The sequence below is a fragment of the Daucus carota genome, chromosome 8, assembly GCF_001625215.2.
Source record: "Daucus carota subsp. sativus chromosome 8, DH1 v3.0, whole genome shotgun sequence".
Lineage (NCBI taxonomy): Eukaryota > Viridiplantae > Streptophyta > Magnoliopsida > Apiales > Apiaceae > Daucus > Daucus carota.
In genome coordinates this window covers 9,639,312-9,664,551 of record NC_030388.2, presented here as the reverse complement: position 1 = coordinate 9,664,551, position 25,240 = coordinate 9,639,312, and the positions used below count along the sequence as shown (strand labels likewise).

The 25,240-nt window shown below is 29.8% G+C and overlaps 1 protein-coding gene and 1 long non-coding RNA gene across 2 annotated transcripts; both read right to left on the bottom strand.

Annotated features, from left to right (window-relative positions):
* Positions 1-342: 342 nt before the first annotated feature.
* Positions 343-876, bottom strand: LOC108198115 (uncharacterized). The gene has a single exon (XM_017365889.1). The coding sequence runs from the start codon at positions 874-876 to the stop codon at positions 343-345; it is 534 nt and encodes a 177-aa protein (XP_017221378.1).
* Positions 877-10,830: 9,954 nt separating this feature from the next.
* Positions 10,831-11,316, bottom strand: LOC135148335 (uncharacterized). The gene is made up of 3 exons (XR_010286393.1): positions 11,164-11,316; positions 11,004-11,057; positions 10,831-10,896 (listed from the first exon to the last, which is right to left on the bottom strand). It is a non-coding gene; the product is annotated as an uncharacterized LOC135148335 (long non-coding RNA).
* Positions 11,317-25,240: the final 13,924 nt, after the last annotated feature.

Sequence of the window (25,240 nt, the reverse complement as noted above, 5' to 3'; positions counted from 1 at the left end):
TTAAAACATAAATTTACAAGAAATATGCCTAGATTTGTCAATTAATTTACAAGAAATATGCCTAGATTTTTTAAAACATTAATTTACAAGAAATATGCCTAGTAACACCTTGAATGCAAAAAAAAAAGAGAAAGGGTTTTGCATAGTCAACTAAAAATTTTATATAATCAATTTTCCATTAATACAATTTTATTTAAAGAAGATGATTTATTAACATAATTTCAATATTGTTTTTGATCCCTGCTGATCTCTCTTTGTCCTTGAACATCGTTCCAAACTTTTTCCTATATTCGTTTTTCAGCAGTTTTAACATAATGAGAATAAATGAATCAAAAATATCTTCTAGGCTGAATAATACCAATCAGCTGCAAGTTCTTCGAACAGTTCTGCTGGACATGAATTCAAACGTGTAATTGGTAATCTTTTCTCGATTGAATACGATGACAATCTTATAGCCATAAGATTTGAAGATCTTTCCACGTATCGAAGAATACAAGGTTGTGCTGCCATGTCCTTTAATCTACGTATATTTAAAACAATATCACTATAATTTGAGTTGTGGTTGGGATTATTGACAAGATGAACTATTGTTGCTGAGTCAGACTCAACCTCAATATATCTTTGATCTTCATCATCGCCTAATTTAAACCCATAATATATAGCCAACAAATCGGTATATACCGGATCTGCAAAATCTCTAGTACCGTAATATCCACAAAAAAAATGACCCGAGTTACTCCGCATGAAGCAACCAATAGAAGACAAAACAATCTCTTCATCAGAGTGACCACTCACATTGATCTTCAAAATACCAGCTGCAGGTTTATTCCATGGAGGCATTTTCTTTTTACTTAGAAGAATTTCTGAATGAACCATTAACAACAACTATATATACAAATGACTGACAATAAACTTTAATGTTTATAACTGAAAATCTTTTTTTATGGTAAGAATATGTTCAGGAAAGCAATTAGTATTTAAGAATAAACTATAACGTATACGTTAAACAATAATAACACGTAAAATTTAAAAAGGCAACTCCGCAAAGAAACAATGAAAATATTAAATGTCAAAGATATCATAATTTAGGAAGAAGGATATTACGGGTTATATGGCTGTAAATCTTATCGATGTAATAGGCCACTCAGAACATTGCCATCGTGTGGTGGTACAGTATACCGATTCATGTAAGAAAATTTTCGAGGTAAAAAATATCAATTATGATAATTGAAAATTTTGATTTGCTTTTAAAAACAAGTTAATTATTGTACAATCTTTTTAACTTCGAACAATTTAAGTAACACCGAATCAACTGTCGAAAAGTGACAGTTGATTCGGTGTTAGAATAAAATCTCTATAAGACTAGTAAACCAAATCAAAAACATAAAAAACAATGTAAATTACAGATTTGTAAATTTGATTTTACTAATTTAACTCTTTTTAACAGCTGTACAACATTTCTTCTCGAACACTATAAAGAACCCCCATGAAACGAAGGTCTGAGTCTGTCACAAATAAAATTTCTATAAGAATTTTATATTAAGTTTAAAACATTAAAAGGAATTCAAATAAACACAACGACAATTCGGTTAAAATTTTTAAAAAAAGTTTGTACATGCTTTATTTTATTAATTTCTAATTTTTCAATGATAAGATTTTATCCATCGCTGTACTAGGCGTTTTATAAATTTTTTCTACAATGGTGGAACAACATAGAGATGAGTAAAAACGAATTAAACAGTGACAAAAATAACAGACACGATCGTTCAAATTTACATCGATAAAGAACCACATAGTGAGTTTTTTCAAATTGTATTTAATAAGAACACCAAACAGAACTGCCATTTAAATTCATTAAGTACTACATCTCAACCATTTTAAGAACAACAAAATGAATCGTGATGTTTACTCATTGTTTCAAATTTGATTTCTAAAACGACTATTATAAAACTGATCAAACGTCAAAAAAAGGAATAACCGAATTGCATTTAATAGTGGGTATGATTTATAAAGTTTTATAAAAAAGCATAGTTCTTGAATTTACCATCGAAATTCCTATCAGAAAAAAGATTCGCCATATATATGTGGATGTAAGTTTTCGTATATCAAGTCATAGTTATTGAAATTACAACCTTCCTTGTTAAAATTATTAATTTGATTTTAACTCATTTGAAATGAATCAGTTTGTGTTCTTCTTTTTGTGTTCAAACACTATAACGAACCCCCCGACCGTAACTTTTCCAGTTGTGACACAAAATAAAAAGTCCATTATACTATTATATAAAGTTAAAATTATTAAGAAAATTGCAAAACAACACACCAACAATTTGTTGGGAAAAATTAAAAAAAGTTTCCATATACTTTATTTTATTAAATTTAAATTAATAATTATTAGTTTATATCTGTGGCTATAATATACGTCTTACAAATTTTTTGTACACCGGTGGAACACCATAGAGATGATTATACAAAAAAGTTTGATGACAGAATTAACAGACATGATCATTCAAATTTATCTCGAACCACAAAGTGAATTTTCAAAGTATACCTTGATAAAGAACACCAAACGGAATTGTCATTAAAAATACATGCAGTATTAGATCTCTACCATTTTGAATAAATATCATATGATTAAAGAAAAAAATAAATAAAAAAAATTAATTTTCCAAACAATTAGTTAATCAGATTGAATCAGTTTTTGCTCTTCTTTTTTGTGTTCGAACACTATAACGAACCACCAATCCGTGACTTTCCAGTTGTGAAACAAAATAAAAGTCTATTATACTATTATAAAAAGTTAAAATTATTAAAATAGATGCAAAACAAAACACCAACAATTTTGTTGGAAGAAAATGAAAAAAGTTTGCATATACTTTAATTTATTAAATTTAAATTAATAATCATTATTATATATCTATGGCTGTAACAGGCATCTTAGAAATTTTTTATACACTTAGGTGACAAAAATAAACAGACATGATCATTCAAATTTATCTCGATAAGAACCAAACGGTGATTTTCAAAAATATACCTTGATAAGAACACCTAACGGAACTGTCACATACATGCAGTATTAGATCTCTACCATTTTAAATAAAAATATCATATGACAGTTTTCGAACACTATAACGAATCCCCAGACAATAAATCTTCCAGACAATTACTTAATAAGATTGACTTAATAAAAAAAATTGTCTGTGAATAAAATCATTTATTTTATGTTCGAACACTATAACGAACCCCCATAAATGACTGTCTCGCTGTGACACACAAAAAATGTCTATTAGACTATTATAAAAATATTAAAATATTAAAAGAAATGCAAAATAGCACACCAACCATTGGTTGGAAAAAAACTAAAAAAAGTTTGTGTAAAATTTATTTTTATTAAATTTAAATTATAAATGATTATGTTTTATCTATTGCTCTAATAGTCGACTTAGAAAAGATCTGTACAGTGGTGGGAACATCATAGAGATTTGTATACAAAACTGTTATGTGAAAAAATAAACAGACATGATCTTTAAATTTTATCTCGATAAAACAACCACTAGGTGAATTTTAAAATATGCCTTGATAAGTACACGAAACTTTTCTGCAAGCATTTAATACATCTTTATAATACTTACCATATGAAAAATAAAGAAGTTCAATAGTCAGTTTTAAATTTATCTTTATAAACCCTCGACTACAAACCCATTGAACAGTTAACGCACTTTACAATCCACAAGCCTAAACCTTTTTATACCAATGGGCTCACAGTCACCATCAAAAACCATTAGGATCATCGCCGATAAGAGTGTTCTGGAAGAAAGAATAAAATGCTTGGAGGAGGATACTTCCAATCTTCAAGAGAACATAAGGCTTATGGAAAATCAACTTGCGCACCACCAAACTATGATAGATTTGCTGAAGAAGCACATTGTGGAACGAAGTGCCAGAGAAGCTTCCATTCCAGTTGAAGTCGAAAGCAGGAAAGCCTCGGAACTTATTCAGGCTGATCGCAAAGAAGATAACAACTAGATAAATAGTAATTACTTTTCTTTACATGTCGATGTACTGTGTAATTCCACACCACCGGAGGAAAAAAAATGAAAAGTCATGATTTGATTTAAAGTAATTTTTCTTGATATATTGGTACAAATTTTTTTAAAGTTTTAAATGTTTAAATTTACAAACGATGTTTAAAATGACGACTCTTAATTATTTTTTGTACAATCAATATATGTGATACCGGGAAGGTAGTATTAGAAAGAATATAAAAAAAAAGGAAATTAAACGAAGAACACTTAATGGAATATATGCAAAGGAACACCTTCCTGAATTAGATACAGGTTTTCATATGTGTTCTATTAGTTATTTTGTAACATAATTTTTCCAGTGCGTGTAATACACATGATACATTAGGAATATAAACAAAAGTATCATTTTAGTTTTTAAAAATTTATTTTTTTGACCGTAATGAATTTTTTTAAATTAACATTCATTTTTAAATGAATTAATTAGATTATATAAAAAATTGATTAACTTTTTGTTGAAATGATTCTTGTTGATGAATCACTTCAAGACGAATTTCCATATATTGTTCACGAATATTAATCATATACGTTCCATATACGTTTAGACTTGACTACATTGACTGCAATGTTTACTTTTTTTCTTGCAGGTTTTTTCAGAGTTTTATCTCTGTAAACACCTTTGAGATTCTCTTTAATCATTTAATCAAGAATAAAAGCTTATACATTTATACGACTTTGGAGAGAACTAAAAAACAGTTTCCATGTATAGAAACCATCAATAAGAAAAATGCTTTTGAATTCATTGAGGCGTTTGATTTGAAAGAAAAATGCTTGCAATAAATGGAACCAAAAAGGAACTAGAAAAAGACAATAAATGCACGTACTAAATGCGCTTTTGTGCAGGTATTTGTTTAACGTGAGGTGAAGTGTCGAGGAACACCTTTGGGATTGCTTTCAAACAAAGCTTTTATTGGATTTGTCGATGTGTTCCTCCACTGGTTCTTTTTAATAAGTTTTTTCGATTTTTGTTATGGGGTAAAAACCGTGCGATGCCTAAAAAAAGCCTCGTGATCCACATTTATTTTAAAAATGAAAACACCAGGGAGATATTCGTTTGTGTTACTTACCTCGTATAACCTAGATATTAAGAACCCATTTGAGATCTTTTACCAAAAAAAACAAAACTCATGCCATTTTTAATTCTTTTTAAAAATTCCATACAATAATATTATTTTTTAATATAATTTAATATAGATAAAAATTGGTAATAATTTTTTCAAAAAAACATGCGCCTATTACAACCTATATTCATTATGTGCCACATACATAAATTACATACCATTTGTTTACTCATCTGTTTGATGGAACACCATAGAGATGAGTACAAAAAAAAAATTTCACATTTACTTTGAAAAGAACAACAAAGCGAATCTTTCAAAAAGGCCTTCTTAAGAACACTAAAACGTAACTGCCATTTAAAAAATTGGATTACTAGATCTCCAACATTTTATAAGAAGTTGTTATGGTTAATGATTTTTTTTAAAAAAAAATGAATTTTACAGACAATTAGTTAAACAGATTGACATAATAAAAAAAATAATTTGTGAATAACAAATTTTTGGAAACTTTATATTACAACTTCCTATCAGAACATTTAACGCAACACGTAGATTCTAGTTGTTTTTGTAGTTTTTCATTGGTGTTTCGCTGTTTGTGTCTTTTTACAAATTATACTTAGAAATCTACACAAAAAATATTAATTGCTCAAATGAAACTATACCTAGAAAAAAATATATGCATCAAATAGATTAATAAAAATTTAATATGAAACACAAATTGTTTTTTAAATTTTCTTTTTGTAGGATTACAAAGTGCATTAACATGTAAAGAAAATAATTAAAACTTATTTCTTCTCGTTTTTGGGCTCCGTCTGAGAAGTCTTGGCCGCTTTGCGCCGTTTTGCTTCCGCTTCGAAGGCTTCCCTGATGCTTTCCCTCTCTGCAACTTTGGATGGTTCAAAATTTGAATCATCCGCAATGAAACGGTTGAAAGCCCTTCGCTCCTCGATGTGCTTCTTTAGAACGTCTATAACACCTTCGTCGTGATTTTGTTGTATCTCCATTAGTTTGATCTTGTGTTGAAGTTTAGCATTCTCCTCAAGATTTCTGATGTTTTCTTCGATTAATTGGTTTTCCTCGGTGATCTGGTTGATTCTGGCTTCTATTTGCGAGCCCATTTCTATGACGAAGATGATTTTAGAAAGTTGTTTGTGTTTTTGTAGATTTTTTGTATTGAATATAAGTGATTCAGTTAGATGTTCTTCGAGGCTTTTATAAAGAGAAGAAAGAAACGGACTATTGGACTACCCCCACGATCTGCCAACAACTTTCTACACGCATTTAATACATGCATGTATCGGGTTGGTTTATGCTCATTGTTATGTCTCCCCAATAGGCATTATCAATAAACACGCAGTTATGCTCATTGGAACGGTTTTTTTCTTTTATATTTTTCTTTTTCGAGTTTAATTTATATACACAAGCAGTTGTTTTTTACATTGTTTTATATTGTTTTAACCGTCCTCGTTCTTGTTTTTTCCCCCTTACACAACGTAGCCCGATTTACCCATAAGTTCTTCGTTAATTGTTTTATTCTAAAACTTTCCAATATATATCATAAATGGTCATTTCATAAAAAAAAATATGTTAACTGCAATTTTTTTATTTGGGAACCAAACTTAAAGGAATGCAATTAAGTTAATCTACGTAACTTTGTAACACGTTAAATGTTATAGACGTAAGACATTATATTAATATCAGAAGAATTTTTAGAAAAATATATTAGTGGAAAAAAAGATAAAATTATTTCAATCATCGTGAACTTATCTATAATTTTTTGCATACTGATAAAAATAAAACTTCATTGTGCAAATCATTTTATACACTTCGAGAAACAATTTATTCATGGTAAGTATAATTTTTTAAATCATAAATTACACATGGTGGGTAAGTTAAGTGTTATACATTGAAAATATACAAATATAAAAATTCAATAATATCTCGAAAATAAGAATACCAAGCGTTCTATTTTGTCACGTATTCTAGTAATGATGATAACTTCTTTAGACTTAATATCAACAGTGATGGCTACACCCTATAGCATTCAAGTAATATCAAATTTCACTAGAACCCAAACACAGAAACATGCGTCTAGTCTTTTTTTACTATGAGATTTGTGGACACTAGGTTACATGCTTTTCAAAATTAGAACGATATTTTGTTTTTTGAGGAAAAAAAAAAAGTACGAGTATTTTGTGTCAAATTTATTCGATTTTTATGATGACCTATATGGTTTATCATTTTTATATGAATTTTTTTCCAGTACTAGTTATAATAATTCTTTTAGAACATCGTTAATATTAACAACAACAAATGGAAAATCGACATATATCTATACGTAATACGAGTAAAATGTAGACAAGTAGAAATTTTCCTTCAAAAGATATAAATATTTCACTGGCTAGATTCTTAGAAATTACAAAAACAGCGAAACAAAAAGGTACATTAATAAACCTATTCTTTAGATTGTTCTTCTTCATTTTTGGAGACCTTGCTACCTTCACCTTCTTCTAATTTCCTCTTCTTCCCAATGGTTGGTGGTTCAAACTTAGTTGGGTCGATGATGTGAAGAGACAGGGCTTTTTGCTCATCCTTGTGTCGATTAAGCGTGGAAATCATTGATACGTTATTGGAACGGTGTATGTCCAACAACTTGATTTGGTCCCTCAAATTTTGGTTCTCTTCCTCCAAAATTTTTAATCTTTCTTTCAAAGAAGAATTATGCTGCATGAGTTGTGAAAGAACCGTTTGTGATTTTGAAAGCATTTTGTACAGTATTGTGTTTGAACAGTTTGAGAAAGGAAAAATCAGTTTTGGATGCGTACTAGGAGATGTAGTTTTGATGTATTATATACTAAAAACACAAAATGTCTTTTGGAACACCCAAGTCTTGTTGACGTGATCCTCCAACTGTTCCCACGTTTGAAAGTTCAATTTCTAATTTATTACGTTCATGTATTACAGTATATTCAACTTTTTTTCCTAACGCATTTATTAAAGTTCATGTATCGGTTTTGGTGAGTGTTCTTTTTTTTTTACCTCAACAGACGTGACCATTAAATTTTGTTTCACACAATAACGTTTCAATTTTTATATTTGAGATTTAATTTCAATTCCCGGACACATTCTACTGTTGTATTCCTTTTGTATGAATAAGTATATAATTTTAATCATGTTATTCAGATTTTTTTAACTTGTCTCTGGATAAAAAAAAAACGTAAATTTATCTATATCAGTGTTCTACTACGTGTTCCCTCTAATGTTATTGTTTTGACTTTTTCACTTTTTCCATTATGTGTTCTGTATGAGTGATCATAATAGTATTTTCTAGATCGCTTTTAATTTAAAAACCGGAGAATTGATTTTTTGGATGACTAGAAACATAATAAAATTTTTAAATTTATTTTTGGTAATGCCAAGTGAAATCATTTTAAATTTATTGCCTCGATCATATAACATAAAAAAACTCAAAATTATTTTGTGATCGTAATATTATTCTGATTTTTCCACACATTCAATAACCTCTTCGAAGTTGTTATGTGTTTTTTTACAAACGTAACCATATAATTGAAACTACATCTATACTTTGGGCCTCTAAAAAGAATCGTTAAGTTTATTAATGTGATTTCAGGATCACATTTAACCTTCCATTATTAGATGCACCTCTTTGTTATACGTGTTTAGTACATTCATTTCCATGGATAGTACCTAAAATCTTAACACTAAGAATATGAAACGTTTTCTGTCAGGATCAATTATAGTCATCATAACATCTCAAGTATTAGATTCAAAAAAAATATTTCTAGAACTAAGTCAGATAATACATTTTTAACCACCATCAATGTATTTTTATAATCGTAAACAGAGCCACATCCCTGGAATCACTTTTCTACTGTTTCTAAAAGCAAATAAACATATGAACAAAATGTGTTAAACAGTCCTACTTTGATGTTCATGGGTTTTATGGTATTAGCGAACGTAATATCTTATATAATTTTTTTTTGGAACTGTCTGAAACATAGTAGAACAAAATCTGAAAGAAACATTTTTCAGTTGGAGTTTTTAGAATCTACTATGAGATTCTAAAATAATGAGTGAAATATATTAATTGACATGAAAATATGTCACCGGGAACACTTTTTATCTACTATAAATTTAATTTACGGTTTTTAAAAATAATGAGTGATTGACTTATAATCTTTGGAGAAAACTTAGACTATTTAACCATAACAGATAGAAACGTGACAACTATTTTGTGATGAAGCGAGTATTTCGTTTAAGAAAATTTTTGTAATCCAAGATATAGTTTAAAATATTCCAACTACACAAATTTGTCGTTTCCAAAAAGGATTTGTCAAAACATTTTTGGAAATACTACCCTTACCGAGAACACAAACATGAATTATCAGCAGACCATATGTATAATAATCATTAAAAATTACATGTATTGTAGAATATGATTTCGACTAACATAGCATTAAATGCGATGTTCCATGGATTTTTGAATGCTAATCCCGTGAAAAAAAATTTCATGAATTATCAATATATGACAACTATTCTTTAAGGTGTTCGTATTAAAAAAACAATGAAATGCAAAACATATGTGAACAAAAGAATGATCAACTTAAGGAACAATATTATAAAATATCCTCGGGTACAACTAGGATAATTAATTTTTGAATCTCCTTGGGAACATATTGTGGAATAATTCCTAAAATTACTTTTTTATTGTCTTCTTTTGCTGTAATAGCTTGATGGTAAACATGGAAAAAATATATTCTATTGTTTAAAAAAAATTAATGTTTAGTGGACATTATATTGTTTTTTTAAAAAAAATTCATTATCCTTGTTATATTGTTAGGGATTTTTATTGTAATTAACTGCAGTAAAAATCATTAACAACATAACAATAATTTATACTGATCTAGTAAAACGGACAATAGTAATTTTACTCTGTAAGTTATATGGAACACATAATAGATTTGGGAATATTAAAAAACAAATTTTAATCTCTGCACCACGGACAATTTTATGTCATGTCCAAAGGAGAACAAGTTCAATGTGTGTAGATCATAACAAACAAAACCAAATCGAAAATACTTATGTCAGAAAATATTCAATATTTCTGACCAGAATATTATAATTTTGAATAACAGCAAATCATATCAACACATCAATCAGATTTATTGTGAACTACCGAATTGACATGTTTGCCTCTTCATTCATCTCGACAAAAGCTCTTCTGATACCTTCAAGTTTTTCGTGTCCAGTAATTTCATTTCTTGCAGATGAGATGACATGTGCAGGAGGAATGTTTGTTGGAGTGTCCGGTATGATTGTAGCAAAGATTCCAGTCCGTTAAAATTTCCCTGAATATAAAGGACGCTTGCTTTGCTTATCATTTTTTACTTATGTAGTATTTATCGTTAACTTTTAACAATTGATAAGAAATATTCACAAGAGTATAACCATCAAGAGTAATGAAGTTTTTTTAGGATTCTCTCAGAAAACACAAGAATGAAGTGTCTAGTAGGAACCTGTTCAGTTGGTTCTTTCGAAATTTCAGGGCAAATTTTCTTAAACCTGTCCAGACCGGCACCTCTTGATGGATTCTGAGGATTACCAATATGGATTTATTATAAGAATTAGTTATCAAGTATCAAGCCGGTTATAGTTTATAAAAAGACAAGAACCTGTGGGGGATTGTTCAAAACAAGCTGCAGCACGTGTTTTCTTGAAGACATATTAGGTTCTTCTACCTTCAAGAAATAACACATAAACGTCAAAAATATGTTTGAGGAAGACAGGATTTGTCAAATAAAAAGCGAATTTATTCATTATATAAATGAATATTAAAAACATTTACCTCAGTGTGGTGGTTATTGTCATAATCTTCATCTTCAAATCGATCAGTCAAACTCTGTATAGATTAAAAAAAGGAATAAAAATTTGACTTTCAGTATATCATACCAAAAATTTACAAAATGTAAAACAATATCTAGAACAAAGGCAATTTGTTGATAGACCTCTTTCCGAAAGGATTCCAGTGCAGAATTCTCAATCTGAGGTATACTTAGCTCCCCATCTGTTATGAAACTTCTTTGGATCATGAATTTTTCAAGATTATCCAAATTGTATCTGTTCCATGATAGAAACCTGGGGCTGGTATTGGGTGGAAAGGCCTTTCTCCCAATAAAGGTGTCTAGAAAGAAAAACTGCGAAACAATTTTTTAACATTAGAGATGTTTAAATGAATACTGTTTTTTTCACATGATAAATGCTGTTTTTTTATTGAACACTTTCTACAACTTACCAGCATGAAAGATAGCGACCCTGTGTAAAATCTTGTCTGTGTGTTCCGGAGCCAAACTTTGGAAGAATCTTTCAAATACCGAACAACAAGCTCGCACCAATTGTACTTAAAACACTTGTCAAAATCACAGCAAAGACCGAGGAAATTTTGCCTGACGTAAGAGTTTGATGGTGGCTGGATAAAAAAACAAATAAGAACCATTATGAAATTCTTTTTGAAATTCATATCAACCATTGTAGACACCTTTAGCGCATCAAGCACGTCTTTCACCGCAACTCTGAAACTTTTGTTAGTGTCTCTGAACTGTTTTCTCCACTCTTTGGATAGTGATTTGCTGTAAACCAAGAATACGATGAACATCTTTGTCAGTTATTCTTATTATCCTCTTGTCTACTGCTATGCAACATTCATCTGAATCGAAACTTTTAATGACACTATAACCCAGATACCTTGGATAACTAGTCAGACTAAATTCAAGAATATTTCCAAACCCTGTACTAGTAACCCATTCTCTCTGAGATTGAGTTAAATCTTGAACCAAACTGCTGAACAGCCAAGGACTTAGCTTTGTAGAAATCTTATGTCCTTCATCATCGTCGTTGTCAGATTCTACCTCCACTTCTTCACTTTCAGAACTTCCGGTCAAAACTTTCTTCTGCTTCTTAATGCTTGAAGCCTGTTTTTGTTTTTCAATTACTGTAAACATTTTTTATAACACATTAACTGAATGATAAAATTACAGGTAGAAAAACAAACCTCAGCTACATCAACTTTTTTTGTCTGTTCCTTCTTCCTCTTGTTATTAGTTTCATCAGATTTGTAATAAAGACCACAAGCTACATAGAAAAGTTCTTGAAAAAAATGTCAACTTGCTTTTAAAACAGTTGTAATATATATAACAATGACATATGACAGTTTTTAAGATAAAGGATAATGAAAGCCTTACACTTGGAACCAAAGGACTCTATAAGCATGTCTATCTGTATATCTGCTTTTGACTGTTGAGTGGTGTAAGCTTGGGTGGATGGGGAATCAAACATTGATTTTAAAAAAACAAATTTTTCAAACAGTCATATACAGAATAAAAAACCTTGCCACGTAATACTGTAAACCCAATACTCACATATGTTTGAGAAAATGCTTATGACAGATTTGCGAAACTCCTCAATTTGCTTGTTCGAAAACCAGTTCTTGGTCATCTAAAATAGTATAATATTTGATTAGTTCTTCAAAAAACATTGTAACATAAGAGGAAACACACAAGTAAATATAAAAAAGTCCTTACAAAGCTTGGATAATGATCTTTTACAGAGAACATTGGCGGACACATCCTTAAAAACATTGTTACATAGAATAGCACAAAGAAACCGCAGCTCTTATCATCATTTTGTTTTGGGACCTGCGTAAAAACATTTTTTCGTTCAATAAAAATGTTTTAGTGTTTTCATTTAAAAAAACGACTGATTCAATACCTAAAGATACCTCTGGGATTAACACAGGAATCTTCTTCACCATTCTCGGTGAACAGTTTATCTCAGCCAATTTGTAAAGGCATACCAACATCCTATTTTTTACAAAAACAAACAAACGTCTTAATATGGCATAGAAATTAGGATTATAACGATAAAAATGAATTAATCTACAATGAGGCTCTACCCATGGATGAAATCTATAACATTGTTCGTAAGAGAATCCTTTAAAGAATCAAGTAGAATAAGAATTGGTTTTTCATTCTCTACTTGAAAATCATTACACGGGTTGTAGAAAATAATTAAAACCCAATGATTCCTGAAAGAAAAAAAATACTAAGAGTTAACATATAAAAACAGAGTACACAATAATGAATGATAATTTGAATATAAACTAGTAATTTACCACAAGCATATTGGGAATAAAACATATCTCTTTTCGAAAAATCTATTTTTCACCATACACCTTAAAACTTTTTGCCTCCCTTTTTGGTTGTCATAGTAATCTTTTATGACAAGAGGATCCATATAGAGACAGTGTTTTTCTTTTTCCCTCCCAAGCAAAAGCCACAATCGCCTAATAAGATGAAAAAAATGGAGATGAGATTGTTTTTCTAGTTTAACAAGGTCATTACATACCGACAATAAGTTCAGAACCTCAAGTAGTGCTTAGCCTGATCGTCGTTAAGCTTCTCTGGATCAATGGGACATTCTGAAACAAAAACATTGACAGATTAACGATGAAAATGACTAAATCCTAAATTGAGTAAAGTATAAAACTGACTTTTAATTATACCTATATCAATAACCTTGGACGAACGCAAACTCCTCGCCATTGTTGCTCTAAGCTCTGTCTTAGTTATGGTTCTTTTGGGGGTTCTCTGTAGAATAATCTAACTTGTTTGAAACAAAGAGGAACTTGGTGTGTTCTAGTTTTGACTTACCGGGACAGCTATGATAATTATTCCTCATTTAATGAACAGTATTTATTTTATCTGTCTGAAAAAGAAGCCATAATAAAGATCAGCTAAGAACTGTATTGAGAATATGATTTAAAGACTATTACTACAAGAAGGAATCTAAAAACGAAAAGAAATGAGTGAAATGAGATAATAAAATAGGAGGACACCTAAGATATTCATATTCAATTGGCTGATCGGTACAGGAGTAAGAATAAACTCTAAAATTGGTTGTTTGAAAAAGTTTGATAGATCAATTAGAGAAAAATGATTACAAAAAAAAGATTTTTCTACCAATGATATATGAATTGATTTTCATGATATTCCCTGATAAGATATATAACAAATTAAATAATCTAATCTTTGTTATTAGATTTGATCGTTTCATTTTTTTCCAAGTCCATTATTGATGTCTCCATTAATTGTTTTCATCATATTTATTTCAATTAAAAAAAAAACGCAACGATTTTGTTAACAAAAAACAACTTTTCAACATGTTCTTTTAAATTTCATTTTTTGTTATTTTACGATACATAACCGATATACATTAATGTTATAAAAAAGAATGTCAATCTTTCTAAATTAAATCCTTTATAGAATCAGCGATTATTATATCAACAAGCGTTAATTCACAAACGTTTCTTTATATAACATTTAAACTGAAAAATAAGTTATTCTAATAAAGAATAACTTATACATGAAACAATAATAACACGTAAATTTTAAAACGGGAAACCGTTAAAGACAATGGACATGTTAAAATGTCAAAGATATCTTAATTTTAGGAAGGTAAAAAGTTACGCGTTATATCGGATTAAATCTTGTCGATGTAATCTTACTCGTCATGTGGTCTTACAGCATACAAATGCCTGTACAAAAATGTTCGACGACCAAAAAATCAAAGATTATATTTTTGTAATCTTTGACTGTGTAAGAACAACAAAATGAATCTTAAAAATTTATTTATTATTTCTGTAAAATTTTTGTTCATTTTCAATACACATTATAAACCAAAAAATAATTATAAAGGTTTAATCTGTATGTGACAAAAAATATAATATTTAAGACTCTATTATAAAAAATAAAAAATTCTAAAAGCATCGCAAAATAACACACCAACTATTAATGTATTTTTTTAAAAAGGTGACTTCATCTGTGAGAACGAATTAAAAAGTCGATTTTAAAATAATTACATGAGTCGTTTTTGGTAAGTGATACATGAACTGTATACACTTGTTCTTTCGAGTTTTCCCGAATTCTTGTTTTTCATTTGTTCTTTTCTAAACCAACCTCAGGTAAACAAAAAATAACGGAAAATCATATTTTTTTCGTTGATATCTAAATTGTAAATTTAAATTTTTGATGTATGTATAAAACTTCAAAAAAAAACCGCTTGTCTATTTGTTAGCACTAAATACAATCCTTTTTCCGACGAGATTCCTCGTAGTCACATCTACTTGTTTCCTCTATGTGTTCTAATAGCTATCTTGTAGTGTAATGTTTTCAACTATGTTTTATGTACGTGAAATACGATAATCGTCAAAAAGAATTGTTAGGACACATAGAAGTTCAGTTTTGTTTAGTCGTTGTTTTTGTAAACTCCATTTTGAAATATATCTATTCTTCAAATGCAAATTGTTTTTCCTTTTTCGTATATTAGATTAAGTTGACTATATTGATTATCTCATGTTTTTTAACTTCTTTTTTATCTAAATTGTGTCTAAGAAAAAAAATTTGCATCAATACCTTAAGATAATTTGATCTGAGACAATTAAAATTTTTTCACTCTCCTTGGAGAGATTACAGAATGGATGAACATGTAAGGAATAAACCTAATACAAATTAATTCTTATCTTCTTTGGGCCCAGCCTCAGAAGCCTTGGCGGCTTTGCGCCTTTCTGCTTCCGCCGCGAAAGCTTCCCTGATCCTCTCCCTTTCTGCAACCTTGTGTGGTTCAAAATTTGAATCATCCATATTGAAATGGTTGAATGCCCTCCGCTCTTCGATGTGCTTCTTCAGCACATCTATAACCGCTTCGTCGTGCTTTTGATGTATCTCCATCAGTTTAAGTTTGTGTTCAAGTTTTGCATTTTCCTCCTCCAGCGTTTTGATAGCTTCTTCCATTAAATGGTTTTCCTTGGTGATCTCGTTGATTTTGACTGTTTGCGAATCCATTGTTATGATAAAAATGAGTAGGAACTTGTTTGGTGTTTTTTGTAGATGTTTTGAGAATGGATAGTAGTGATTTCTTTGGTTGTTCTTAGATTCTTTTATAAAGAGAAAAGATAAAACGATTCCTGGACTTCACACCACTATCTGGCCACAACTGTTCCCACGGGTTTTGTTTAATAAATGCATGCATTGGATGTTTCCCCAATAGTCGCTACAATTAAGATTGTTTTAAAAGTGAACGGTTATGTGGTTTTTCAATTTTTATTATTTTTGAGATTAATTTATATCCATACGCAGTTGGTTTTTTTCTTCTGTTTTCTTCTTTAGTTTGATTGTAATTAACATGAAAAAACCGTTCAACAAATCTCTACGAAGTAAAAAAGTTAAATTGAATGTAACAGCATTTTTACATAACAAAAAACAAAATAAATTCATCAACTTAATTAGATCATATATGTATTTTTTTATTTTTTGGGTTTTGTATTTTAACTATCATAAGCATATATCATAGTAAGTCTAGAGAATAAAAAATAATTTTAAGACGCTGTAGCCATTGTACATATAATAACACCTACATAGTGAAAAATTACAATAGTCTAAAAGTCAAACTGGATTGATTTGCTGTGGTGTTCTTTTATGTGTTCATATGGGCAAACACTAAAAAGAGGCATAGACAAACACGAAATCTCATTAAAAGATTCTCCTAGATATCTTCAAAATTCTAGAAGATTTTATACATTATTTATGATAAAACTGAACAAAATTACAGCATAGTAACAAAATTAAAACATAGTAACGATCTTGAAAATCACACCATCTTAATTTATTTTGGTGTTCATTTACGAGTTATTTTATTTGTTTTTTTCTGATTTTTCTAATGTAAGTGTTCAAGTTCGTGATCATGATGTTCCTCCTAAATCTACGAAAATACTTGAATATATAAAGGAAAAAAAATATTTTATTATGTCATTGTAATACTACAACCGTTTTTCTACCAAATGATTTTTGTTCCACATTGTTAAAATATATATTGTGATACATTGATTAAAAAATTTTTTTGAAAAACATCCATTCATGAACACCTTACGGAACCAGTAGTTGAAAAAATAAAAAACCCATGCATGAACACCATATGGAACAAATAGTTCAACTATGGTTCAACTGTGAACAGTATATGGATCGCAGATAAAAAATTAGTATATAGACTCAGCCAGTAACATTTTAACTGTGCTCGACCTGTAGAATTACTTTTTGAGATTAACAAATGTCATTTCGAAAATTTATTCAAAAATTATGTAAGCTACAATTATTGCAATATCTGCACGCTGGACTGAGTTTTTAAATTTTTTTTGGGAAGGAACACATTAAAGCAAAAAAGAACACTCTACGGAACCATTAAATAAAAGCAATACACTACTTGCCTGAACTGACTCTTCCACTTCAAACCCACGATTGTGACTGAACTGTAACCTACGCCTATTTACTAGGTGCATGTATTAAATTTGTTTAATGGATATCGTGAACAAATTCTCCGAATATCTCATATACGTAAAAGGATTTTTATAAAAATTAATTGTAAATTTCAGATTTATAGTAAATTTATTTTATATATATCAAGAAAAAATCGGTGATAAAAAACACCTTATTGGATTATAAAAATTAATTTCAATTTTTTACACTATCTTTTTCGTTTTTTCCTTTGTTTTTTGTTCTGAGTCTCTCCAATATAAACTGTTCCATTACATTTTAATGATGTTTTATATCCCTAAATTTATTTAAACATAAAACTCGATTATATAAAAGAAAAATAAATTTAAAAATATCCCTAAAATCAGCAATGAAAAAAAAAAGTTGGCTTTTACAATCAACGAACGTTGATGTTTCAATTATTGTAAAACTTTCTGGGGTTCATTTTCAGAATTTTGATATTCACATCCTTTCAAGCGCCCATTACATAATCTTAGAAGCACAAAGCAAAATTTAAGCCAGTAAAATTTAAGACTAAACAAAGTAAAAGATGTCGTGTTTTTGGAACAACTTAAAGAATCTGTTACGGTACCACGTTGTAAGAATAGAAAGCATCTGTTACGGTACCACGTTGTAAGAATAGAAAGCGATCTTTTTCCTATGTATTCTAGTCATGATAACATCTATAGACCTGGATTCAATTAAGTTGCATACAATGATATAGCATTTAACTACTGTAAAAAATCTTTGAGATACATACAATGACTTTGTGACTAGTCCAGTACTTCCACAAATCATATCGATCTTCAACTTTATTATAATTATTCTTTCAGTATTGTCTCGCAAGATTTTTGATTTCATATTTGATTATATCACTTTTTTATTGTTGGTTTTTTTACGTATTAAACACCATTCGTTTTTAAGATCACATATTATATGTAATCTGATGAACAACAAAGATAGACATTACATTTCTTGAAAATGATAGATAGATTCTGATCGATTTACAAAATGAACAAACATGAAAATAAAATACATTACTTAACCTATTTTTTCTTCTTTTCTCCTTCATTCGTGGATACATTGCTTCCTTCACCCTCCTCTAACTTCCTCTTCTTACCAATATTCGGTGGTTGAAACGTTTTTAGATCGATGATGTGAAGAGAGAGGGCTCGTTGCTGGTCCTTGTGTTCCTTAAGCATGTTTATCATCCTTTCATTGTTTGAGCGATATATATCCATTAATTTGATTTTGTCCTTGAGTTTTTTGTTCTCTTCCTCAAGGACTTTGAGAACTTCTCGCATTGATGAGTTATGCTCAATGAGTTGAGCAAGAACATTGTGTGCTTCTGAATCCATGGCTTGGAGTACATATGATGTATGGAGAATAGTTGAAGGAACAAAGAAGTTTTTAATACGGTTGCTTTTGATACTTTTGATCCTTTATATAGAAAAAACCCAAATGTCTATTGGAACACACACGCGCCTTGATGATAAGACACTCCACTGTTTACATGATTTATAATTAAATCCTAAATTACTGAATTCATTTATTACCAGATACTCCATATTTTTCCTCTGAGCGTTTTGTATTCCACTTTAACGGTTCCTCTTTTTTCCTCCAAAAATTATTCGATACTACTTTAAATTAATCTTGTTTTTTAGATTTTTTTAATCATCTTTATTATAAACTATACAAACAACGTGTAAAAAATGAAACTAATTACTCTTACAGCTTTTTTAAAAAGAAAAAGTTCGAAAGATTATTATGTTAAAGTTTTAATTTTTATAAAAGGAAATCAAACTTTTTATTGTCATACGACAATGAACACCTAAACACAATTTTTTATATCAAAACATTGAACACTGCAGGGAACAGATGTATTCAGAAAACTGTTCCGCTTGTGTACTTTTGGACTTCCAACGGTGTCCATCTGGACTTTCTATGCACATACATTTTTAAAAAAATGTTGAACTCACATAAAAATTATTAATCGCTTTTGATATATTAATTCTAACAATATTAATGATTTGCTGAAATTTGAATTTCAGAAAACCCGTTTCCAAAAATTAAATTTTTTTTACATTATTGTTGTATTACGTGGTAATAATAAATAGTACAGACTTTTTACAAAAAACACAAATACTACCATTTCCATATCTCCTTTTAAACATTTAAATATTTTAACGGTTTTTTTGTCCTTAATGTAGAATAGGATCACTCTAAAGAACTTTTTAAAATTAAGTGGTTCGTAGTAGAAGAATCTTTTTTATGTTAAAAATTAGTACATGACTTAGGGAAAGAACATGGGATTTTTTTTGTCCACCAAATAAAAATTAATTTTAATATCAGAACCTTTTTTTAAAAATCAAACACTTTGAAATTTAAAAATTTAAATTTTTACGTAATTATAACCGTAAAAGATATATAGCCTTGTTAGTTTACACAATGGAACACAACATGGATCTTGAATTTGAAAACAAGGAATCGTCTAGGCACATAGATTCGCAACAAAAAACGTTAATGTGTGATGTCCAAAAGATGGAGCGAGTGCAATTTTTAGCATACAGATTAAAACATCAACTTTCAAAATATTATAATTCTAAGAAACAGATTAAAACATCGAAGAGCAGAGCTTTTTTCCTGAACAAATGTTTTTCTAACTCATCAACTTGTTTGCCTTTTCATTCATGTCGATGAAAGCTTTCCTTATACTTTCAATTTTTGAGTCTCCACTGCCTTCATTGGTTGCTGATGAGATGTGCAGGATGAAGGTTTGTTGAAGTGTTTGGTATGAGTGTAACAAAGATTCCAGTACGACAAAATTCCCCTGCATATAAAGTATTTACGTATTAATAAAGTAATTAGACATCCAATTTAAAATTTAATTGATTGGTCTTACATTCCTTATTTCCATAGTATTTAATATTAACATTCTAATAAATTTTTTTAAGAAAATGAGAACAGTGTAATCATTAGATCATGATCGTAGTATTAAGACTTTTTCAAAAACAAAAAAATGACTTGACTATGCCAAACCTGATCAAATTGTTGTTTCGAACAACCCTGGTATTTCATCTTAGAACTTATCCAATCCATCCCCCGCGCTGGATTCTGAAAATTATACTGATGGAATGATAATTAAAACTAGACATTAAACTTTTGAAAGAATTATAATGTAATGATAAAGAACCTTAGGGAGACTGTCCCGCATAAGCTCCTCCCCATACTCCTTTGAAGACACAGTGGTTTCTTTTTGCTTTAAGAAGAAACACAAATCATTTTAAAAAACAAAACATTCATTTAAATAAGAAGAATTTATCTACGGTGTAAATGAATATATAAAGCGTTCACCTCAGTCAAAATCGTTTGGTCATAATCTTCTTCCTCAGAAAGGGCAGACAAACTCTGCATAGTTTAAAGAGAGTTATTTTTAGAGTGATATTCTGTTTAACAGATATAATTTTGATTTTAAAAATAAACGCAATATGTTATTAAACCTTTCTCTGGAAGGATTCTAGTGCAGACTTATCGATCTCAGGTATAATTAGCTCTCCATTTGTTAAGAAACTTTTTTCGATCATGATTGCTTCGAGAGTATCCAAATTGTAGTTGTTCCATGATACATACCTGGGACCAGTGCTTATAGGGAAAGCTCTTCGTCCGATAAAGGTATCCAGAAAGAAGTACTGAGAAAACATTTTTACCACGCAAAAATTATTTTTTTACAGAAATTATTTTTTTAACATGTTAAATGCTGATTTAAAACTGAAGAGTTTAAACAACATACCAGCATGAAAGACAACGACCCTGTGTAGAATCTTGTTTCTGTGTTCCGTAGCCAGACTTTGGAAGAAACTTTCAAATACCTAACAACAAGCTCGCACCAATCGTACTTATAACACTTGTCAAGATCAAAACAAAGACCGAGGAAATTTTGCCTCACATAAGAGTTTGATGGTGCATGGATTAAAAAACAAATCAGAACAAGTATGAAGTTCTTTTTTAAGTTTGTATCAACCATCTTGGATTCCTTCAGAGCATTGACTACATCTATAACTTTAACTCTGAAACATTTCTCAATGTCTCTGTACTGTTTCCTCCACTCTTTAGAAAGTGATTTGCCGTTAACGAAAGGTATAGAACTTGCTCCAAGTGGTAGACCGAGAATACGATGGACATCGTTTTCAGTGATTTTTATTATCCTCTTGTCAAGCAAAATGCAACAATCATCTGAAATGAAGCTCTTAACGACACCGTATCCGAGATACTTTGGATAACTAGTAAGTTTGAAATCAAGAATACTTCCCAAACCTGTACTAGTAACCCATTCTCTCTGAGATTGAGTTAAATTTTCAACCACAGTGCTGAACAATGAAGGACTTAGCTTTGTAAAAATCTTATGGCCTTCAACCGCCTCGTTCTCAACCTGTATCTCAACTTCTTCCCTTCCAGAACTTTCAATGGAATCTTTCTTCTGCTTCTTAATACTAGTAGCCTGTTTTTGTTGCATTTTATGTGAATGTTTTGAAAACAAAAAATATGGATGTAGAAAATTATATCAGAAAACACACCTCAAAATCTTGAACTCTGGCTGTTTGCCCCTTCTTCCGTTTATTATTAATTTCATCAGAATATTTAAAAGGAGCACAAGCTACATTAAAAGTGTTCTTGTAAAAACTTCAGTTTGATGTTAATACTTAAAGGAGCACAAGCTACATTTAACTATGACATATAACACACTTAAAGATAAAAAAGAATTAAAAACACTTACAATTGCTACCAAACGACTCTATGAGCATGTCTAATTGTGTATCTGCATTAGATACCTGGATGGTATAGTCTTGGGTTGATGGAGAGTCAAACATAGCTTAGAAAAAACAGAAATTCAGATGTCGAAAAACAGCAATAACAATTTTTTAAGCAGCAGAAAGCATGTATTATTACTCTTCATAGGCAAAACGTACATATATTTGAGAAAATGCTGATGACTGATCTGCGGAATTCTTCAATTCTTTTCTTTGGAAACCAATTCTTTGTCATCTGGAATAGTATAGCATGAACTATTTTATCAAGAACATTGATAGATCAGACCAAAAACATAAGTAAAACACCAAAAAAGACTTACAAAACTTGGATAATGATCTTTCGCAGAGAACACTGGTGGACACATTTTTAAGAACATTGTTGCATAAAACAACACGAAGAATCCACAGCTCTTGTCATCATTTTGTTTCGGGACCTGCTTAAAGATTTTTGTTTAATCAATTTGATTCTTTTTTGTTTAAAAGTCAAAAAGGTATGATTCAGAACTTAAAGATACCTCTGGGATTAACACAGGAATCTTCTTCACAATCTTCGCTGAGCAGTTAATCTTTGCAAATTTGTAAAGACATACCAACATCCTATTTTTTAAGAAACATGCTATTCTATTAATATGCCAAAAAGGAGTAAAATTATATAAATGAAAAAGTACTCATATATAAAGAAAACACTACCCATGGATGAAATCTTCAACATTTCTAGTAAGAGAATCCTTTAAAGAATCAAGGAGGATAAGGGTCGGTTTTTCGATCTCTACTTAGAGATCATTACACGGGTTGCAGAAAATCATTAAAACCCAATGATTCCTGAAAAAAAATTTCAATTAACTTATTAAGAAAGAGTACATAATAATCGATTACAGTTTTGTATATAAGTTAGTACTTTACCACAAGCATATGGGGAAAAACACATATCTCTTCTCAAAAAACCTATTTTTCACCATACATCTCAACACCTTCTCCCTTCCTTTTATGTTGTCATGGTAATCTTTGATGACGAGTGGATCTATATAGAGACAGTGTTTTGATTTTTCCGTTCCGAGTAATAGCCACAAACGCCTAATAAGGTGAAGAAATACTAAGAGGATGACAACATCTTTTAGCTGAACAAGTTAATTACCAACACACATCAAGCTCATTACCTCAAGTACTGCTCAGCTTGATCGTCATTAAGCTTCTCTGGATCAATCGGACTTGCTGAAATAAAATATAGATAAATTAGCGACGCTACAAAAAAATCTGAACTGGGTAACACATAAAGCTCAATAGTTATTGTACCTATATCAATGGCCTTGGACGAACGCAAGTTCCTCGCCATTCCTTCCGAACTTTGTTCTGTTTTTAGTTTGGTAAAGTTCTTTTAGGAGTTCCGCGGAAGGTGATATTTCTTTTAGAAACAAAGGAGGAATAGAAGAAGTAATTTTGGTGTGTTGCAACTTTTGTTTTAATGGGGCAGTTATTGTTTTTTGTTCATATTTTAATGAGGGGTATTTATATCATCTGTCTGAAAAGGAGTGATATTTAATTTAAAACAGTGAAATGCATTGATAGAGGCTTCTTTTGACTATTACATGATAAAGAATCTAAAAACGAGAAATTAATCGATAATATGGGATGATAAGTTAACGGAACACCTAACACAAGCATAAATGTTTTATGTTGTCAAAATTGCCATACAAAACAAAAAAATAAATAATAAAATTACATAAATTAAATTTCAACAAATTTTCATATTATTTTTAAATCACAATCTTGTTTTTGCTTTTAAATGAACGTTTTGCATAATTAATGTACCGTTCCACAGAAGAGTGATTTGAACCTCTAGCAAAATTTTATTTTGTATATGAATCAGAATAACAAGGATTATAGATAAATATTTCTTGAAAAAGATTTGATAGATAAACTAAAGTCAAATTTTTACCGAAAAAGAAAGGTTCTAGTAACAAGGAATTGTGCTACATAATTTTAACAGATGAGATATACTATTAATTATATTAATTAATTTGTGTGATTACGTTAGATCTTTTATTTTTTATTTGAATTTAAACCGAATTGTTAAATGATATTGATGTGTTCGTCAGTTGTTTTTATCGTATTTATTTTTATTAAATTCATAATTAGTCTTTTTTGTGAACAAAAACGACTACACCGAAGAGATTACAAAAATTCCTTTTTATGGAATTTTCACCATACATAACTGATACATATTATTTGTTTTAATTAGGAATGATAAGGTTCCTAAATTAAATCATATTTGGAATCAATGATTACTGAAAATTAATACATCAGGAAAGGATTGAAGACCTATTACCTTTTATAATCAAACTGAACGCTTCTGAAAAAATCGTATTATTGCTAGGATCACGGGTGATTGTTTTTTGTAGAACAGTCAAGTTGGTCTATAGTTACACAACTTCGGAAATTGTTTCATCTAGAGTGTTCTCTCTGAAATTTTAAGTTAGACAAAGGTAAAAACGAAGACATGTATTTCATTGTATGATTTACTTTTTTTAGTAGTCTAATTATATTTCACGTTGATATGCATTTACATGGTGTTTCTATAAATCTCTTGTTATGTGTAGAAATTTCGAAATGGAGAACGAGATCAAGGATAACAAAACAATTACGGTTTTTTCCCCTGCAACTTCCTACAGAGCTACACGTGAAGTATTATCAAGTATAGTTCCGAATGTTATGCGAGATCAACAAATTGAAACATCTGTTAATGGACGTATGAGTTTGAAAGATGCCCCTAACGTTAACAGCAAATTATCTCTTTCAGGTTTTTTAAAGTTTTATTGTTATGCAAGTGTTAATTTTTGAACTATTTTTGGTTAAATTAAAGAACTTCAACCTTTACATAGGTTCAATTCTCAAACGTGGAAGAGTTATTGTACACA

Bases quoted from the DNA above. Each gene is read 5' to 3' on its own strand.
- LOC108198115 (XM_017365889.1), bottom strand. From the start codon at position 876: ATGGTTCATTCAGAAATTCTTCTAAGTAAAAAGAAAATGCCTCCATGG.